Source organism: Rhynchophorus ferrugineus, unplaced genomic scaffold (genome assembly GCF_030347505.1).
Source record: "Rhynchophorus ferrugineus isolate W39M unplaced genomic scaffold, kcgeb_rfMv2 rfM10, whole genome shotgun sequence".
NCBI lineage: Eukaryota > Metazoa > Arthropoda > Insecta > Coleoptera > Curculionidae > Rhynchophorus > Rhynchophorus ferrugineus.
The window spans coordinates 3,700,897-3,715,559 of NW_027472589.1; the positions used below are offsets into that span (position 1 = coordinate 3,700,897).

General features: G+C 36.4%; 1 protein-coding gene and 1 long non-coding RNA gene across 11 annotated transcripts in view; one reads left to right on the plus strand and one right to left on the minus strand.

Moving 5' to 3' along the window:
• The window catches only part of ckn (CRK like proto-oncogene, adaptor protein), a 295,091-nt gene that overhangs the window by 17,749 nt on the left and 262,679 nt on the right, over positions 1-14,663 (minus strand). For all 10 annotated transcript variants that reach the window (XM_076415883.1, XM_076415880.1, XM_076415879.1 and 7 more), the window contains one exon: positions 8,458-8,634. In XM_076415883.1, the coding sequence (XP_076271998.1) occupies positions 8,458-8,626 (169 nt within the window). In that variant the 5' untranslated portion in view covers positions 8,627-8,634. The remainder of the gene's footprint in view (positions 1-8,457; positions 8,635-14,663) is intronic.
• On the plus strand, positions 6,487-6,742 carry LOC143203645 (uncharacterized). Its single transcript, XR_013007391.1, has 2 exons — positions 6,487-6,620; positions 6,680-6,742. It is a non-coding gene; the product is annotated as an uncharacterized LOC143203645 (long non-coding RNA).

The window sequence follows — 14,663 nt, forward strand, 5'->3', positions numbered from 1 at the left end:
ACCTATGGTATTGAACTGTGGGGTACAACTAGCAAATCTAACATAGATTGAGGTATCTCTAAGCATTAGTTCCACCAGCATATATGCGATTTTACACAAAAACTTGGTTGTGCGAAAGTTATGTTCGCGTTGGAACCCACACAATTTGACTATCGCTCAAAAAGAGGCTCGTGTGGATTGGTGCAAAGAAATGCTTAAGAAATTCAATCGCGGTGCTTCAAAAGACGTTTATAAAATCGTGACAGGTAACGAATCATGGATATATTTGTATGAGCCCGAAAGCAAGCAGCAGTATTCTGTATGGGTGTTCCGAGATGAAATAAATCCAACAAAAGCTCTTTGAGCACGAAGCATTTCAAAGAAAATGGTTCTTCGGGAAAAACTAGTCATATTGCAATAGTGCCTGTAGAGGATCGTAGAACAGTAAATTCTGGTTAGTACACCACCATTTCTTTGCTAGAAGTGTTCGGTGAAATAACGAAAACAAACAAGAGACGCCGGATTGTTCAAACAAGAGGCTATTTGAGCACTCAAAACATCGAATTGAAGGGTCATCCGCCGTACAGCCCTGATTTCTACGTACAGTCAACGATTTTCATCGCCCGAAGAGGCTACTGAAGCGTTCAAAAATCACGTTTTGAAGATACCTTATTCGGAATAGAATAAATGTTTTTAAAATTGGTTTAAGCGTATGCAACAGTGTATCGATCATCGTGGCGAGTACTTTGAAAATCAATAAAAATATATTCGCAGCTTAACTATTTGTTTTTTTTCCTATTCCCGAAATATAAATAGCGACCCTCGTATAAATTGATATTCTTGCTTCTCTGTAGAAAAAAGTAACAAATCTTCAGGTCTTCAAGATGATTTAATGTAATGATTACCACAGAGAAAGAGATCATAAAAAATACCATACCTTTACACAGCCAACTTCTTTTATTTACTAAAAAATCATTAAGATATCCAATACTTAAATTTAGAAGACACGTTTGTACTGAAATATGCATTACGCTAAGAATCCTCTTGTGCGGTTGCTGTTTTTACGCGATGGTCAATCAATCAATCGATCGAGGGTGGGGTGGTACCGTATTTTTTTCGACGAGGTCACTTTCCTCTTCTCGGTATCCAAGAACGCTTTGTTGCGCCTCGCGGGTCCGTTACCGAGAAATCTATAATTGGACGCGTGTTGTCAAAGGAGATTTTTCCCCTTTCTTTGTTTGGAATCGATCGATTACACGGGCCATATGTCGGTACGACCATCGGCACGCAGTCACTTCTTCCTAGTCGAGAGCGATTACGTCGTAGTACGATTCGCGCATATCTCCATCCACTCGATAATGCGGTAATTGCTAGATATGGTACTTATTTTTAAATGTTTTTTCTTTTAACCACAAATGATCACAAGATTCCTTTATTTTCAATTCGTTAAATAAAAAGTAGCAGTAGCTTGTACACTTTATACACCTATATGTTCCTCCTCATTTTACCCCAGTTAAAAAGAGATTACTACTAAAGAAAATTACTATCAGCCGTGTTGTCAAATGTCTTGAAAAGTTAGTAATGATAAACAGAGATCATAAACTGACAAACGTTGTTTGCCGCAATGCCTGATATGTTAAAGTATGAAAATGTCAAAGCCATTAAATAGTCAGAGTCAAGAACTGATTGCCTTTGGAATTGATAGTTCTACTCATGACCGTCTGTCTGTGTTTAATATTCTGCCTATAACAGGCCAATTGCAAAGTCCCCGACCTGACACATACACGGCGCTACTAGAATTAAATCAATATGTTTCTATCGGATCATTTTGTTACTGTGAAAAAAATGGATAAAAAGGAATTTCGCGTGTTGATAAAATATTGCTTTTTGAAGGAAAAAAATACAGTTGAGCAAAAACTTGGCTTGATGCCGAGTTTACGGACACTGTCCCAAGAAAATCAACCATCAAGGATTGGTATGCTGAGTTTAGACGTGGTGAAATGAGCACCGAAGACGGCGAACGCAGGGGATGCCCAAAAGAGGTTGTTACCGACGAGAATATTTAAAAAATCCACAAAATGAATTTGATGGACGGTAAATTGAAATTGAATGAAATGGAAAACACTCTAAAGATATCAACTGAACGTGCACATCATATCATTCACGAATATTTAGGTATGAAAAAGCTCTGTGCAAAGTTGGTGCCGCGTGAGCTCACTTCTGACAAAAAACAACGACGAGTTGATGATTCGGAGCAGTGTGTGAAGATGATCAAGCATAATAAACCCGAGTTTTTGCGTCGATATGGGACAATGGATGAAACATGGCTCCATCATTTCACTCCGAAGTCCAATCGATAGTCTTCCGATGCGTATGGAATAATTTTCATTGACTACCTTGAAAAAGGAAGGACCATCAACAGCGACTATTACAAAGCATTACTGGACCGTTTGAAGGACGAAATCGCCGAAAACGGCTGCATTTGAAGAAAAAGAAAGTGCTGCTTCACCAAGACAATTTTTTTCTTTTAACCACAAATAATCATAAGATTCCTTTATTTTCAATTCCTTAAATAAAAAGTAGTAGTAGCTTATACACTTTATACACCTATATGTTCCTTCACATTTTACCCCAATTAAAAAGAGATTACTACTAAAGAAAATTACTACCAGCCGTGTTGTCAAATGTCTTGAAAAGTTAGTAATGATAAACAGAGATCATAAACCGACAAACGTTGTTTGTCGCAACGCGTGAATGAAAATGTCAAAGCCATTAAATAGTCAGAGTCAGGAGCTGACTGCGTCTCTCATCAGCTACTTCGAGCAAGAAAGAGATAATGGGGATCTTTCTTGCCAGTAAAATGCGTTAGAGAGGTAAGCATTGCGGTTTTTATTGAAAATATGTTTTAGCATGTTGTAGTTGCACTGAATATTAGAATACAATCGCTAAAATATCTCAAAAAATGAAAAATATAACTTTGGATTCACCGAAAATAAATTGTCCCCATACGAATCTGGCGAGGAATCAAGATCAGCTTGATGTTCTATCAGAGATCAAATATATGAAAAGTATAAAAACAGTGAGTAGTTTCATCAATATATAAATAGTTCAATACAATTATTTCAGAGGAAACTGTTAGTCTGAAAAGTATCCATAGGAAGTTTAGAGATATGCAGGTCTTTGAGGGACGTAGAACACTGTCAACACTGTTCGGCAATATAGGATTTAAATGATAACACTCGAAGAGGTCTATTGGACCTTCCAGATATTTTTAAAAGCCAATAATAACATCAAGGGAGGCTTATTATTTCAATTTGTGTATTTAGATGAGACATGGATGTTTCAGAATGGGACAATGGGCCACTCATGCCCATAAAAATAGTGTTAAGGCTACAATAGTTGATGGAAAAAGGTAAATGTTGGAATAACAATTGATTAGCTTTTATTGGTCATAACATTTACTAATAATTCATTGCAGATAAATTGTGCAGCATGCTGGAAATAGGAATAGGAATTAATAATACCTTCGGTTAGAATGAATTCAATTAGACACATCGAAGAAGAAATTGACAAAAGATGATATTGTGAACAAATGTTAGATAGATCGGAAATTATGGCTTAGTTATTCACTTGAATTAAATTTTCTGAATGTGGGATTATGATTCATTGCTAACAATTTCCAAGACAAGGTGATGAGAGTTGGAAACAACTAAAGATGAGTATATAATTAACACACGATAACCATAGGAGATTGTATCGCAGAGTGTGAAAGATGTATGTGTATAGATATGCCTGTAATTGTCCAGAATATGCATGACCATTTGGTTAAAATTTATGAGGAGAGAAAGAATACTAACTGTTTTACAGATATGACAAATGCATTGGGAAGAATGCAGTAATAAATCTAGTTTTATCGAGAAATATATATACAAGTAGTAACAGAACAAACTGAGGAGAATACAGCGATATCAAAATAACTTTACAAGGATACACTACACCGAACGAAACGTAAAAGGTAAATATGCTCTCTAATGAAAGTAAAATAGATTACTTAGACATACAATTGTTAATTAGGTGGATTAGGATTCCAGGGGATACAACTACAAACGAGCCTAGAAGTCTAATTCATAGGTGGTATGGAAAAGAGTTAAATGTAAATATAACCAAACACAACCCTAACCCACAAACTATTATAACTGTGTACTTAATTGTAGTTTTAAGTCCTTCGATTCGATGTATTACATTTACTATAAAGTTAAAATAAAGTATATTTGATAACATTTGTTTGTTTATTTTATTCATTATTTTATTTAGATTAGAATTTAGTCGTTAGAGCCGAAATGAACTGAAATTGCGACGTTTTGACATCATTAATTTTGAGTTCATTGTTTTATTGAACAGACTATGTCAGTTGTCCATATTATCTTGTCCATCCTCTGTGTAGAAACTTTAGAGTAAGGTTTAGAATCAGATATATTATACAGGAGTGATCTTCTACATGTCATTGTCCACTGGGCATATTCTTGAACCACTAAGGATAACAAAAAAGGTACCTATCCCATCGAATACCAACGTCAATACGGATATAAGGATATCTTCCGCGATGTACCTTTGCTGGTAGCATTTTTAAATAATTCCACCATTTAACTCTATCTCCACCGCTTCGCTCATTTTGGACATAGAGACTTTTTGCGTTCTTATCTTCATGTACCATCAGTAACGCGTACTCGGTATGCGACAAAGTCGACGCACAATGGCAATAAACCTCTTCTTCCTTGTAGCAGCCATGGCGAACGTTTCCGACGGCTCAAAATGGGCGAAAAAAAACCGAACCCGTATAAGGCGCCACCGCGTTCCTCCATTAGAAGCGTCGGATGGTTCCCAGAAAACCACGGGGAAGACGCATCGGGAAAGGCACCGACCTACGGGACGCAACAAAGAACCTGCCTCTGCGACTGACCGGACTTGACACCTAGCGACCTTGCTATCGCCGATAAGAGTCTGCGGCTCGGAGATCACCTAACCCTGAACTCGTACAACATCTTTCTCTCTTTCTCCTTCGCTCCGTCTCTCTCTCTCTCTCTCACGCGCCATGTTTGTCTTGAAGGCCTGTGTGAAAATATCAGCTTCTCATTAATTTTGTTATTTCACGAATATCGAAAGTTTTAAGATAATTGTGTTAATTATTATGCCAAGTTTTTTTGAAATTAATTACATCTTACATTAGAGACGCTTAGTACAATCTTAATTTACTGTTCTGTTATACTTGCATTAATACACAAGCAGGGCAAGTACGGGATTAATACATCAATAAGTATTTCGCGTATAAGAATGCACTTATACACTAAAGAAGTTCGCGTGGTTTGGTACGCTTCAATCTTCTGGTTTCCTGCGTGTTTTCCAGTAGCTGTATTTCTTCTACAATGCTATGATTTAGCAACCTTATTTGCGTCTGCAACCATATTTGTGACGTCGATGCACTGCAATGTTGCCGCATCAACTCCGAGTTTTGGTTCAGTTTGGCTTTGACATACAAGAACATTCTAATCTAAATAAAATAATTGAACAAAAATGTTATCAAATATAATTTATTTAAACATTATGGTATATCTGAAAACTGCAGTTAATTATATAGTCACAACAGTTTATAGTTATTATTCAAAATATTACATATTAAATAATATAAGAGCCTACAATTTTATTGAAAATGTTTTTAGCGGGTTGTTGCCGCGCTAAATATTAGTGTAGGTACTGTGAATAACATCACTTACAAAATGAACAATAATACGTTAGATTCACCAAAGAAAGCCCGTCTACATACAAAGTGGGTAACTTTGACTTGACTTAACTTGACCATTTCGAGACCAAATATACGAAATGTAGAAGAACAGTAAGTACACAAATTATTTTATCGATATAAACATAATTTAATAAAATTATTTTAGAGAAAATTGTCTGTCTGGAAAGTATACAAAAAAGAATCAGGGACACGTAGCTTTTTGAGGGATGTAAGGCATCCTTTCATACATTCTTACAGGGCATAGGGTTTAAATGGTGTAAAGATAACCCTCGCAGAGATTTCATGGAATTTCCAAGACATTGCCTTAAAAATTCAATTTTTAAAAGCATAAAATAAGACCAAGGAAGAACTATTTGAATTTTTGTACCTTGATGAAACTATTTCAAAATGGTTCATTGTGACACTCTTGGCAAGACAGTAACAAAAAAAGTGTAAAGACAACAAAAATTGATGGAAAAAGGTAAAAGTTATAATAGCATTCGATTAGTGATATGTGACAATGCTGTGCAAGGCTGGAAATTCCTGAGACAGAGTGATGAGAGTGGAAACAACTAAAGTTATGCAAATGAAATTGGTACTGTAGGGCGTGAAAGATTTCTGTGCACAGATATGATTGTAATTGTTCAAAATTAAACATGAACATTAGGTTAGAACGTATGAGGAGAGAATGAAAACTAACTGTTCTGTAGATATGGTAAATGCAACAGACAGAATTCAGTGATTAATTTTATGAAGAATGGTGTACATAGATAGTAGCGGAAGAAATAAAACATACAGTGATACCAAGATGACTTGACAAGTAAACACACCATCGAAGGAAACAAGAACTAAACGTAAAAAGGTAAATATGGTCTCGAATGAAAGTAAAATACGTTTCTAAGATATACAATTGTTAATTAGGTGGATTAGGCCTCCAGGGGGATACCACTACATAAAAAATGCGCCTAGAAACTCTACCTCATGGGTGGTGTGGAAAATAATTCAATATAACAAATGTAACCTACAATCTATTATACCCGTGTTCTTAATTGTAATTTCAAGTCCTTCTATAATATATGTATTAGATGTACTATAACGTTAAAATAAAGTATATCCCATAACATTTTTGTTCAATTATTTTATTTAGATTAGAATTTTCTTGTATGTCAAAGCCAAAATGAGCTAAAACTCAGAGTTGATGCGGCAATATTGCAATGTTTCGACGTTGGTTTGATGTTTTAGTACAACCCCATGGAATAATAAGACATTAATATTCAATCAGAGGAAGAGTAAATGGAAAGGAGGCATAAAGCAGTAAAAAATATACGGAGAAAGAGAAAACGGACACTAAACATAACTTACCAACACCAATAAGTGGTAGGAATGATATTTATTCCAAAAATACCTGCATGGATTTCAGACAGATTACTGTCCGACACCAAAATCACAACAAGAAAACTCCGCCTTCGTTTATTTAAACGCCTCGTCATCCCGAGTGTTTCTTTAGCTTGTATCAACAATCTCTAGCCGGTAAAGCCAACAGATGGCACTGGATCGGCGTCCCGAATTAGTCTCCCCTTCGTGTCGGGACTAAATGTAACACGGGCGACCGAACAAGAGGCCGCGAAGCCGCCGGGGACGAAGACAAATCGGAGGACGCCAAGAATCGTCAAAACAGTCGACAAAGAGACGTAGTTACGACGTCGTCAGTGAGCCCGATGTGTTAATTAAAGATCCGTTCACTAAAGGGGTTATTCTAGTGTAGATATATGAAAAATCGTTCTTTTTCTCGTATTTTCAAAGATTAAGCCTTGAACATTAAGAGGATTTTTCAGGATTTAAATCATTTTTGAAGATATAATTGCGATTCGGAATCTAAACCGCTCTATGTTTTATACTTATTTTTTTAATTTACTAATAATTTATTACCAGTAGTGATCCAAAACCAAGTACTTATCTAGGAAGACAATTTGTCCTCTTAGTGTTTTTACTGTTTTGTTTTTTTGGTGCACTTCACTATACAACTACACAAATTAACACGGTTTGGTTCTCTTTAGTCTGAGTCCTAGTTCAGTTCAGTGTTTACATGGGAGTGAAGCCTTTGCTCATGTCTTGTTGCGAATCTCTTAATTTTTTTCACAATAACAACAGTTGCTTCACTCAAAATGCTATAATTCACAAACTAATAATCCAACAGCTGTCAAATTTATATACGCATCTTTTGAGGACTAGGGCTAACTAAAAAACATATGGATTTAATTTTAGTAGGGCCATCTATGTGTCAGGCGGGGGACTATTTAATTGACCTGTTATGTCAACCTCCTCCAAAGAAAGTAGTTCAAGAAAAACGCGTTTAAAGTGTGGTTCTTGGATGCCGCGTCATTAGAATCGCTTTAAAAGGCTTAAGCTTTGAAAATATGTGAATAAAAAGAGGTTTTTCAAATTTCCAGACTAGAAATACCGTCATAAAATCGAGGATTGATGGATTGTTCGATGTCGTTGCATTTTTTCCTGAACCCAATCGAGTCCTGGTCGAGAAAAATGATCGATTCGACTTTCAAACTATCGGAAAGTCCATCGACGCGCTCCCGGCCACTTGGAACGTCCTGACGTCAGCGCCAGGAACGTTTCTGATGGACGATGTAACTCGGTTCGGGCGTTATTAATGATGCAAGTTAAGGACGACGTCCGATACTGACCTCTGGGTACTCCAGATTGCTCGTTAGGGGCCAGATATCCCCCGCTGCCGTCCTCGGAGCTGCCGTAGCCAGCGCTGCCGAAGGAGCTTCCCGAATGTCGGAATTCGTGCGGTACGGCCGGTGGGGCCACTTTCTTGGCGGTGGCGGCTGGCTTGGGCGGCCTAGACATGCCGCCAACTGAAAAATAAAAGTACACCGTTAAAAACAATTTGAAAAAAAAACACACGTTTTGTCAACTGGTAAATACAATACAAATAAGTTTTATTCAATATAATCTCCCTGAACATCAATATACTTGCATCAGTGAACATAGTACTTCTACAATTGTTAATATTCCTACACTTCTACACTCAGAAGTCTAGGGGAGGTAAGTCTGGCGAATAATATTAATTTGGCGGCTTGGTGCCGCAGTGGTAAAGGCGACAGCACGGTCCTCCTACTGTTGCGATAGCCGCGGGTTCGAATCCTGCTGGGGCATGGTCGTAAATTTATGTTTGTGACTGTCCTAGGTAAGAGTGCATCACACAAATCAATATATATATATATATATATATATATATATATATATATATATATATATATATATATATATATATATATATATATATATATATATATTAATTTTGACCGGTTTACGAGTAGATGGGTTTGGGCAATATTCAAAACAAAGCACGGATATTAAAAATTGAATTAAGAGTTATTCGGTGCCCTAAATAATAAAAGCAAAAAAAGCTTAAACTTACTTGAACATGTAATCTAACAGAGGTTCCTAGTACTTATGAATGGCAATTCGTCAATTACTGATTGATTAACGGCTAGATTAACACCTGACTGTATTTTGTAATTTGTATTTTCCATTTTAAATAAAAAAATACTGAAAATACTATATATTATTTTTATATTTCAAATACACTAGTAGTTTATATTTTAAACATATGCGATATAGCATTTTGTAATTTGTATTTTAATTCAAACAAAACATGTATTTTCCTGAGCTCTGTTTATTTTCATCTGTAAACCGAGTTCTTTCAAAAATTTATATATGTAGTTGATTAACTTAATTGATTAGGTTAACAATAATAATTGTAGTTTATTGTTAATTCATCCTGGTGGGGGATGCCAATGATCTTGGCCCAGGATGTTATCCCTCTAAAACCCATAAAGTGTATAATTCAAAGTGTTAATATTTGAGTACTTCAAAAAAGAATAAGTGCATCTTAATGTGCTTGCCAATCAGTTAAATGTGAGTGCTGGCAGTAAAGTAAATAGACTTGATGGTCTTTTACATACCATGCATTCAATAAGATATGTACATAAACAAAAATCCACTTAGTTTTTGAAAAACATTTTAGTACCATTGGATTACCATCAACGTATCATTCATTAGATTAGTTGAACGGAAATGACTGCAAAATAATTACAAATCACAGAAAATCGCACATTTTCACATTGTTAAAAAAATGTACCTCTCAGATAAATATCATGAAAAAATTGCAAGAATTTTGTATCTCTTGGACACAGATAAAAGTTTGAATATACATGTATGGGGGGGGAGGGGGCGAGGCGCCAAGTAAACAAACATTCATGTCAAACTGCTTTAGAATTTATCATTTTTAAGATATATGTCCACTCATTTTTCGGAAATATAGTTTACGTGATAAGTTAAAAACTATACCATACTATTCAACGTAAAATTCTCAACAATCCCTCTGATGTTCATTAGCTTGCAATTATTTGAACGGAAATGGTACTTATTTTTTACCTCTCGGGTAATTCCTGATAAACAAATGGCGGAGACTTATTTGTACATCCTATACATTAAAAGTAACCCAATAACAATCAAGTATCTTCAACAAGAACCGCCCTAATTGCATTTCCCGAATCCCCATAGATGGGGAGCTGCGTACCGGCCCAACTCTTTCTGGGTGTTTTTATCGACATCGAAAGAAATCGAGAACAAATTACCAACTAATAACGATCAGTCGACGTCGCGCTGAACGCAAAACGACCAACGGCTTTTTTCCCTCTCGGGCCGACGTTCGAAGACCAGAACCAGTCGGTCCACGATGACCAACAGGTCTCCTTTATCAGTCCAAATAAAACCAATCATCGGTATCGCGAATTAAAATACTTTCAATAACTGGTCTAGTACGACCGCTTGTCGCCCCCCCTCTCTGCGTCTCGGTCGCGTCGCAGTCCTTCGCGAAAACTCCAGCAGAACCAGGGGGGAAATGCCATCAGGCTAATTATAGAACCGAACCAGTTTCTTCGCCTCTTCCTTCTCTATGTCCGCGAAACTGTAGTGGAGGTTCACTGGTATTGGGTACTTGGATATATTCCGATCGTGCATTTATTAAAAATTTATTAAAAAAAGGGATATATACATATATATATATATATATATATATATATATATATATATATATATATGCATCCGTCATTTTCCATCACATTTTCACTTATTTCTGGCAACATGGAGATATCGTATCGAAAGAACGATGTTGCTTTGGCAATGAGAAAGCACTGTTGAATCTATTCGAAGTGACATTTTGAGCCAATGTGCTTAGTTGCTATTTTGCCACGTTTTGGATCTCCGCCGTTATAAGTGTTTGGAAAACGTCGATTCCTCAACTGATACGATGTGATTCCTCAATCCGCAAATTGGAGAGAAAGATTTCCCACAATTCTGTTTGCTTCTTCTGCTGTTTTGCTGTATAAGTCAATACTTGGACCTATGGTATTGAACTGTGGGGTACAACTAGCAAATCTAACATAGATTGAGGTATCCCTCAGCATTAGTTCCACCGGCATATATGCAATTTTACATGAACACTTAGCTGTGCGAAAGTTATGTTCTCGTTGGATCCCACACAATTTGACAATCGCTCAAAAATGGTTCGTGTCGATTGGTGCAAATAAATGCTTAAGAAATTCATGGATATATTCGTATGAGGCCGAAAGTAAGCACCAGTCGACTGTATGGGTGTTCCAAGATGAACCAAATACAACAAAAGTCGATCGCGCACGAAGCACTTCAAAGAAAATGGTGGCCTGTTTCTTCGGGAAAACTGGTCATATTGCAACAGTGTTTCTAGAGGATCGTAGAACAGTAAATACTGATTGGTACACAAACAAAAGACGCCGGATTGTTCTTCATCATGACAATGCGAGCTCTCAAAGAAGAGACTGAGCATTCAAAACATCGAATTGATGGGTCATCCGCCGTACAGCCCTGATTTGCCACCCAATGACTTCTTTTTGTTCCCATCCGTGAAGAATAGATTGCGTGGTCAACGATTTTCACAGCCCGAAGAAGCTATTGGTTCAAAAATCACGTTTTGAAGATACCTCATTCGGAATGCAAAATGATATCGATCATTGTGGTGAGTACTTTGAAAAACAATAAAAATATATTTCCTATTGCCGAAATATAAATAGTAACCCTCGTATTTTATATAGAGGAACGCTAGAATCATCGAATTCAACAGTTGGTTTAGGCTGTCCAACAATTATTTACACGGATACTTGTTTATTTTTATGCCTGCAAAGTGCAAATTGTTATAGTCTTCAAATAAATATTAACAATGACGAATCGGAGTATACAATAAAGGAGACAAACAGCACTAAAAACCGTCCCATCCAGCGGTCTAAAATTTAATCTCGAAAGACGAAGAAAGGACAGCATTGTACGACTGTAAATACCATTAAACGGGATACACAGTTACACGAAATTATCACCCATTAAAGGCGATCTTTTATAAGCGCGGCCAATGACAATAAACAGTTCAAGACGCGTATTTATCAAAGATCTCGAATACGTATACGGTTTTACGTAAACTGTTTGATTTTTATGGAATCGATAAAACTTAAGAGCATTTGGATGTTTCCCCTTTTTTTATTGTTTGTTCGCCAGTCCGTGGTCTGTATATATCGATCTCTTTTTTAAACAAGGCGTCTGCGACGGTGTATAGCGTCGTTATCATTTATTTTAATATATAAAGAATGTGAATTAATTTTAAAGGAATGAGGTGGTATTCTTCAAGCAGAATAAGCTAAATACCTCGGAATACTTCTCCATGGTAGGTTAAATTGGAAACATCATATCAGACAAAAAGTAAAGCAGATTAGACTTAAAGTTAAGCAATTGTACTGGTAGTCGGAAGATACTCTCAACTTGACCTAAAATCTAAGTCTTAAGACTAATTACCAATGCTTAGCGCTACGTAACCAACGAAGAGCTGCACCATGACCTTGGAATCAAATATATACACGAAATGATCAAAGATTTCGCACTAAAAGATTGTACTAAGCATATCGAATGTAAGATGTAATTAATAAAAAAAAACCAGACAAAGGTAGGTAGAAAAAAAGGTAGAAGGAAGTTGTTATATCGCGCAACTGTTTCGGCTCGGTGTATTAAAAGAACAAGACTGTGTGTTTATGTTAAGATTAAATGGTATTACGAGTGGGACGTCCAGACATAGGGCTTCGGTTCATGTTAGAATACATTTAAACACTCAGTATCGTTCATCAATCGCCACTTCCTAACTATTATGTATCGATAGCCGTTACTTTTCCCCGTCTTTCATGAAATTTACAGATTACATCTCGAAAGAGGCATGTAATCCATCAATTTTTCGGTATCTTCATGAGTGATGCGCTGCTCACACAAATCATGATTCATATGTCGGAAAAAGTAGTAATCAGAAGGAGCAAGGTCTGGAGAATACGGCGGGTGGGGTACCACTTCCCATTTTAGTGTCTCCAAGTATATTTTCACCGGTTTCGTAACACGTGGTCGGACCTCGTCATGCTGAAGAATAGTATGGTCGCACGACGCATCAATTGTAGTCGATAGCGAATCCCATTGATTGTTTCCTCAATTAAAGCCTTCAAATCCTCGTCTTCAAGTTTTTTTGGTGTGAAAATCACCACTTTTAAGACATCAAAACCAGCATTCACAAGTTCAAATCGACGAAGCATGGTTGCAATAAGCTTTACTCGGTACAAATTCAGACATTTTCAACGCAGAGATGATCTTGTTCAAAACTTCGACGAAATGACAAATACTGAAAAGTGAAGCCCGTAAGTACAAAAGTATACTGTAAAAGATACACTAACACCACTCTGTTGTAAATACTGTAAAATTAATGTATAGCCTTGGTATTACTTAAAAAAAGTTATAACTTATGAAAATCTAGAATAATACGTTATACATTTTTGTCTGGCCCTGTTAAAGTTTGTTAAGTTACCAACGTTCTTGGCGTTCTTTACATGGTGTAAACGTCCTGCTGGAGTTCTGGTTGAGACGCGGTCCTAAATAGACGACATAACAGCCTCAAAACCGAATAACTTCCTTCTAATTACCTTGGTAGTTTAACGACGAACTAGTCGCAATCAGACTGGAGGATATTACGTATAAAGAATGACGACAGGCCCGCCTCTCTTGGCAATCTTCCAACGGGAATCAACCACACTGCAAGAATTTGCTTAATATTGAGTTGATATGAATTCATATATATTAAAAATAGACCCGAATAGACAATTTTCATCAAACCTTTACTGTGTCGGAAACACAGGAAGAGGTCACAAGGAGCTGTAAATACGTCATCAAATAGTATTTAATAGACCCTTTGAACTTTTTAAATAAATTTAGCTATCATCAACTCTATGAGATCAGTTACAGTATTGGATTTTTTTCCAAATTTGATTAATGGTAAAATGAAAGAGATGGAAAAACAAAATTGACCTGAAACATCGCAATGCTTGTCGATGAAAATACCAAAAATACTTTATTACCAATACTGGAAACAATATTATAGTAGGGTAATTTCATTTTTGTTGGGTTCTTGAAGAAATCCTCGAAATATCTCTATAACAACATGGGTGCAAACACGGATTATTAATTATAAACAGTTGTTAAACCTTAAAATAGATGATTTTGATGGTTTCCTATATAAAATAACAACTGTCCATTCGGAATTATTGTGTGTCCGTTGAAGAAACATACTGTCGAAGCCCATCAAATACTTTAAGAGCTGGTCCATCATATACCACTTGTCGATTTCCATGACAACGATTTAAATATGGTGATTTCGATGTCAATTACAAAAAACAGTTTGAAGAATGAAAACAGTTCGAAGACAATAGGTTGCAGTGTTCATTGGGACGAAAACCAATCTCAAACTCTCAGGAGGAGGGAAAAG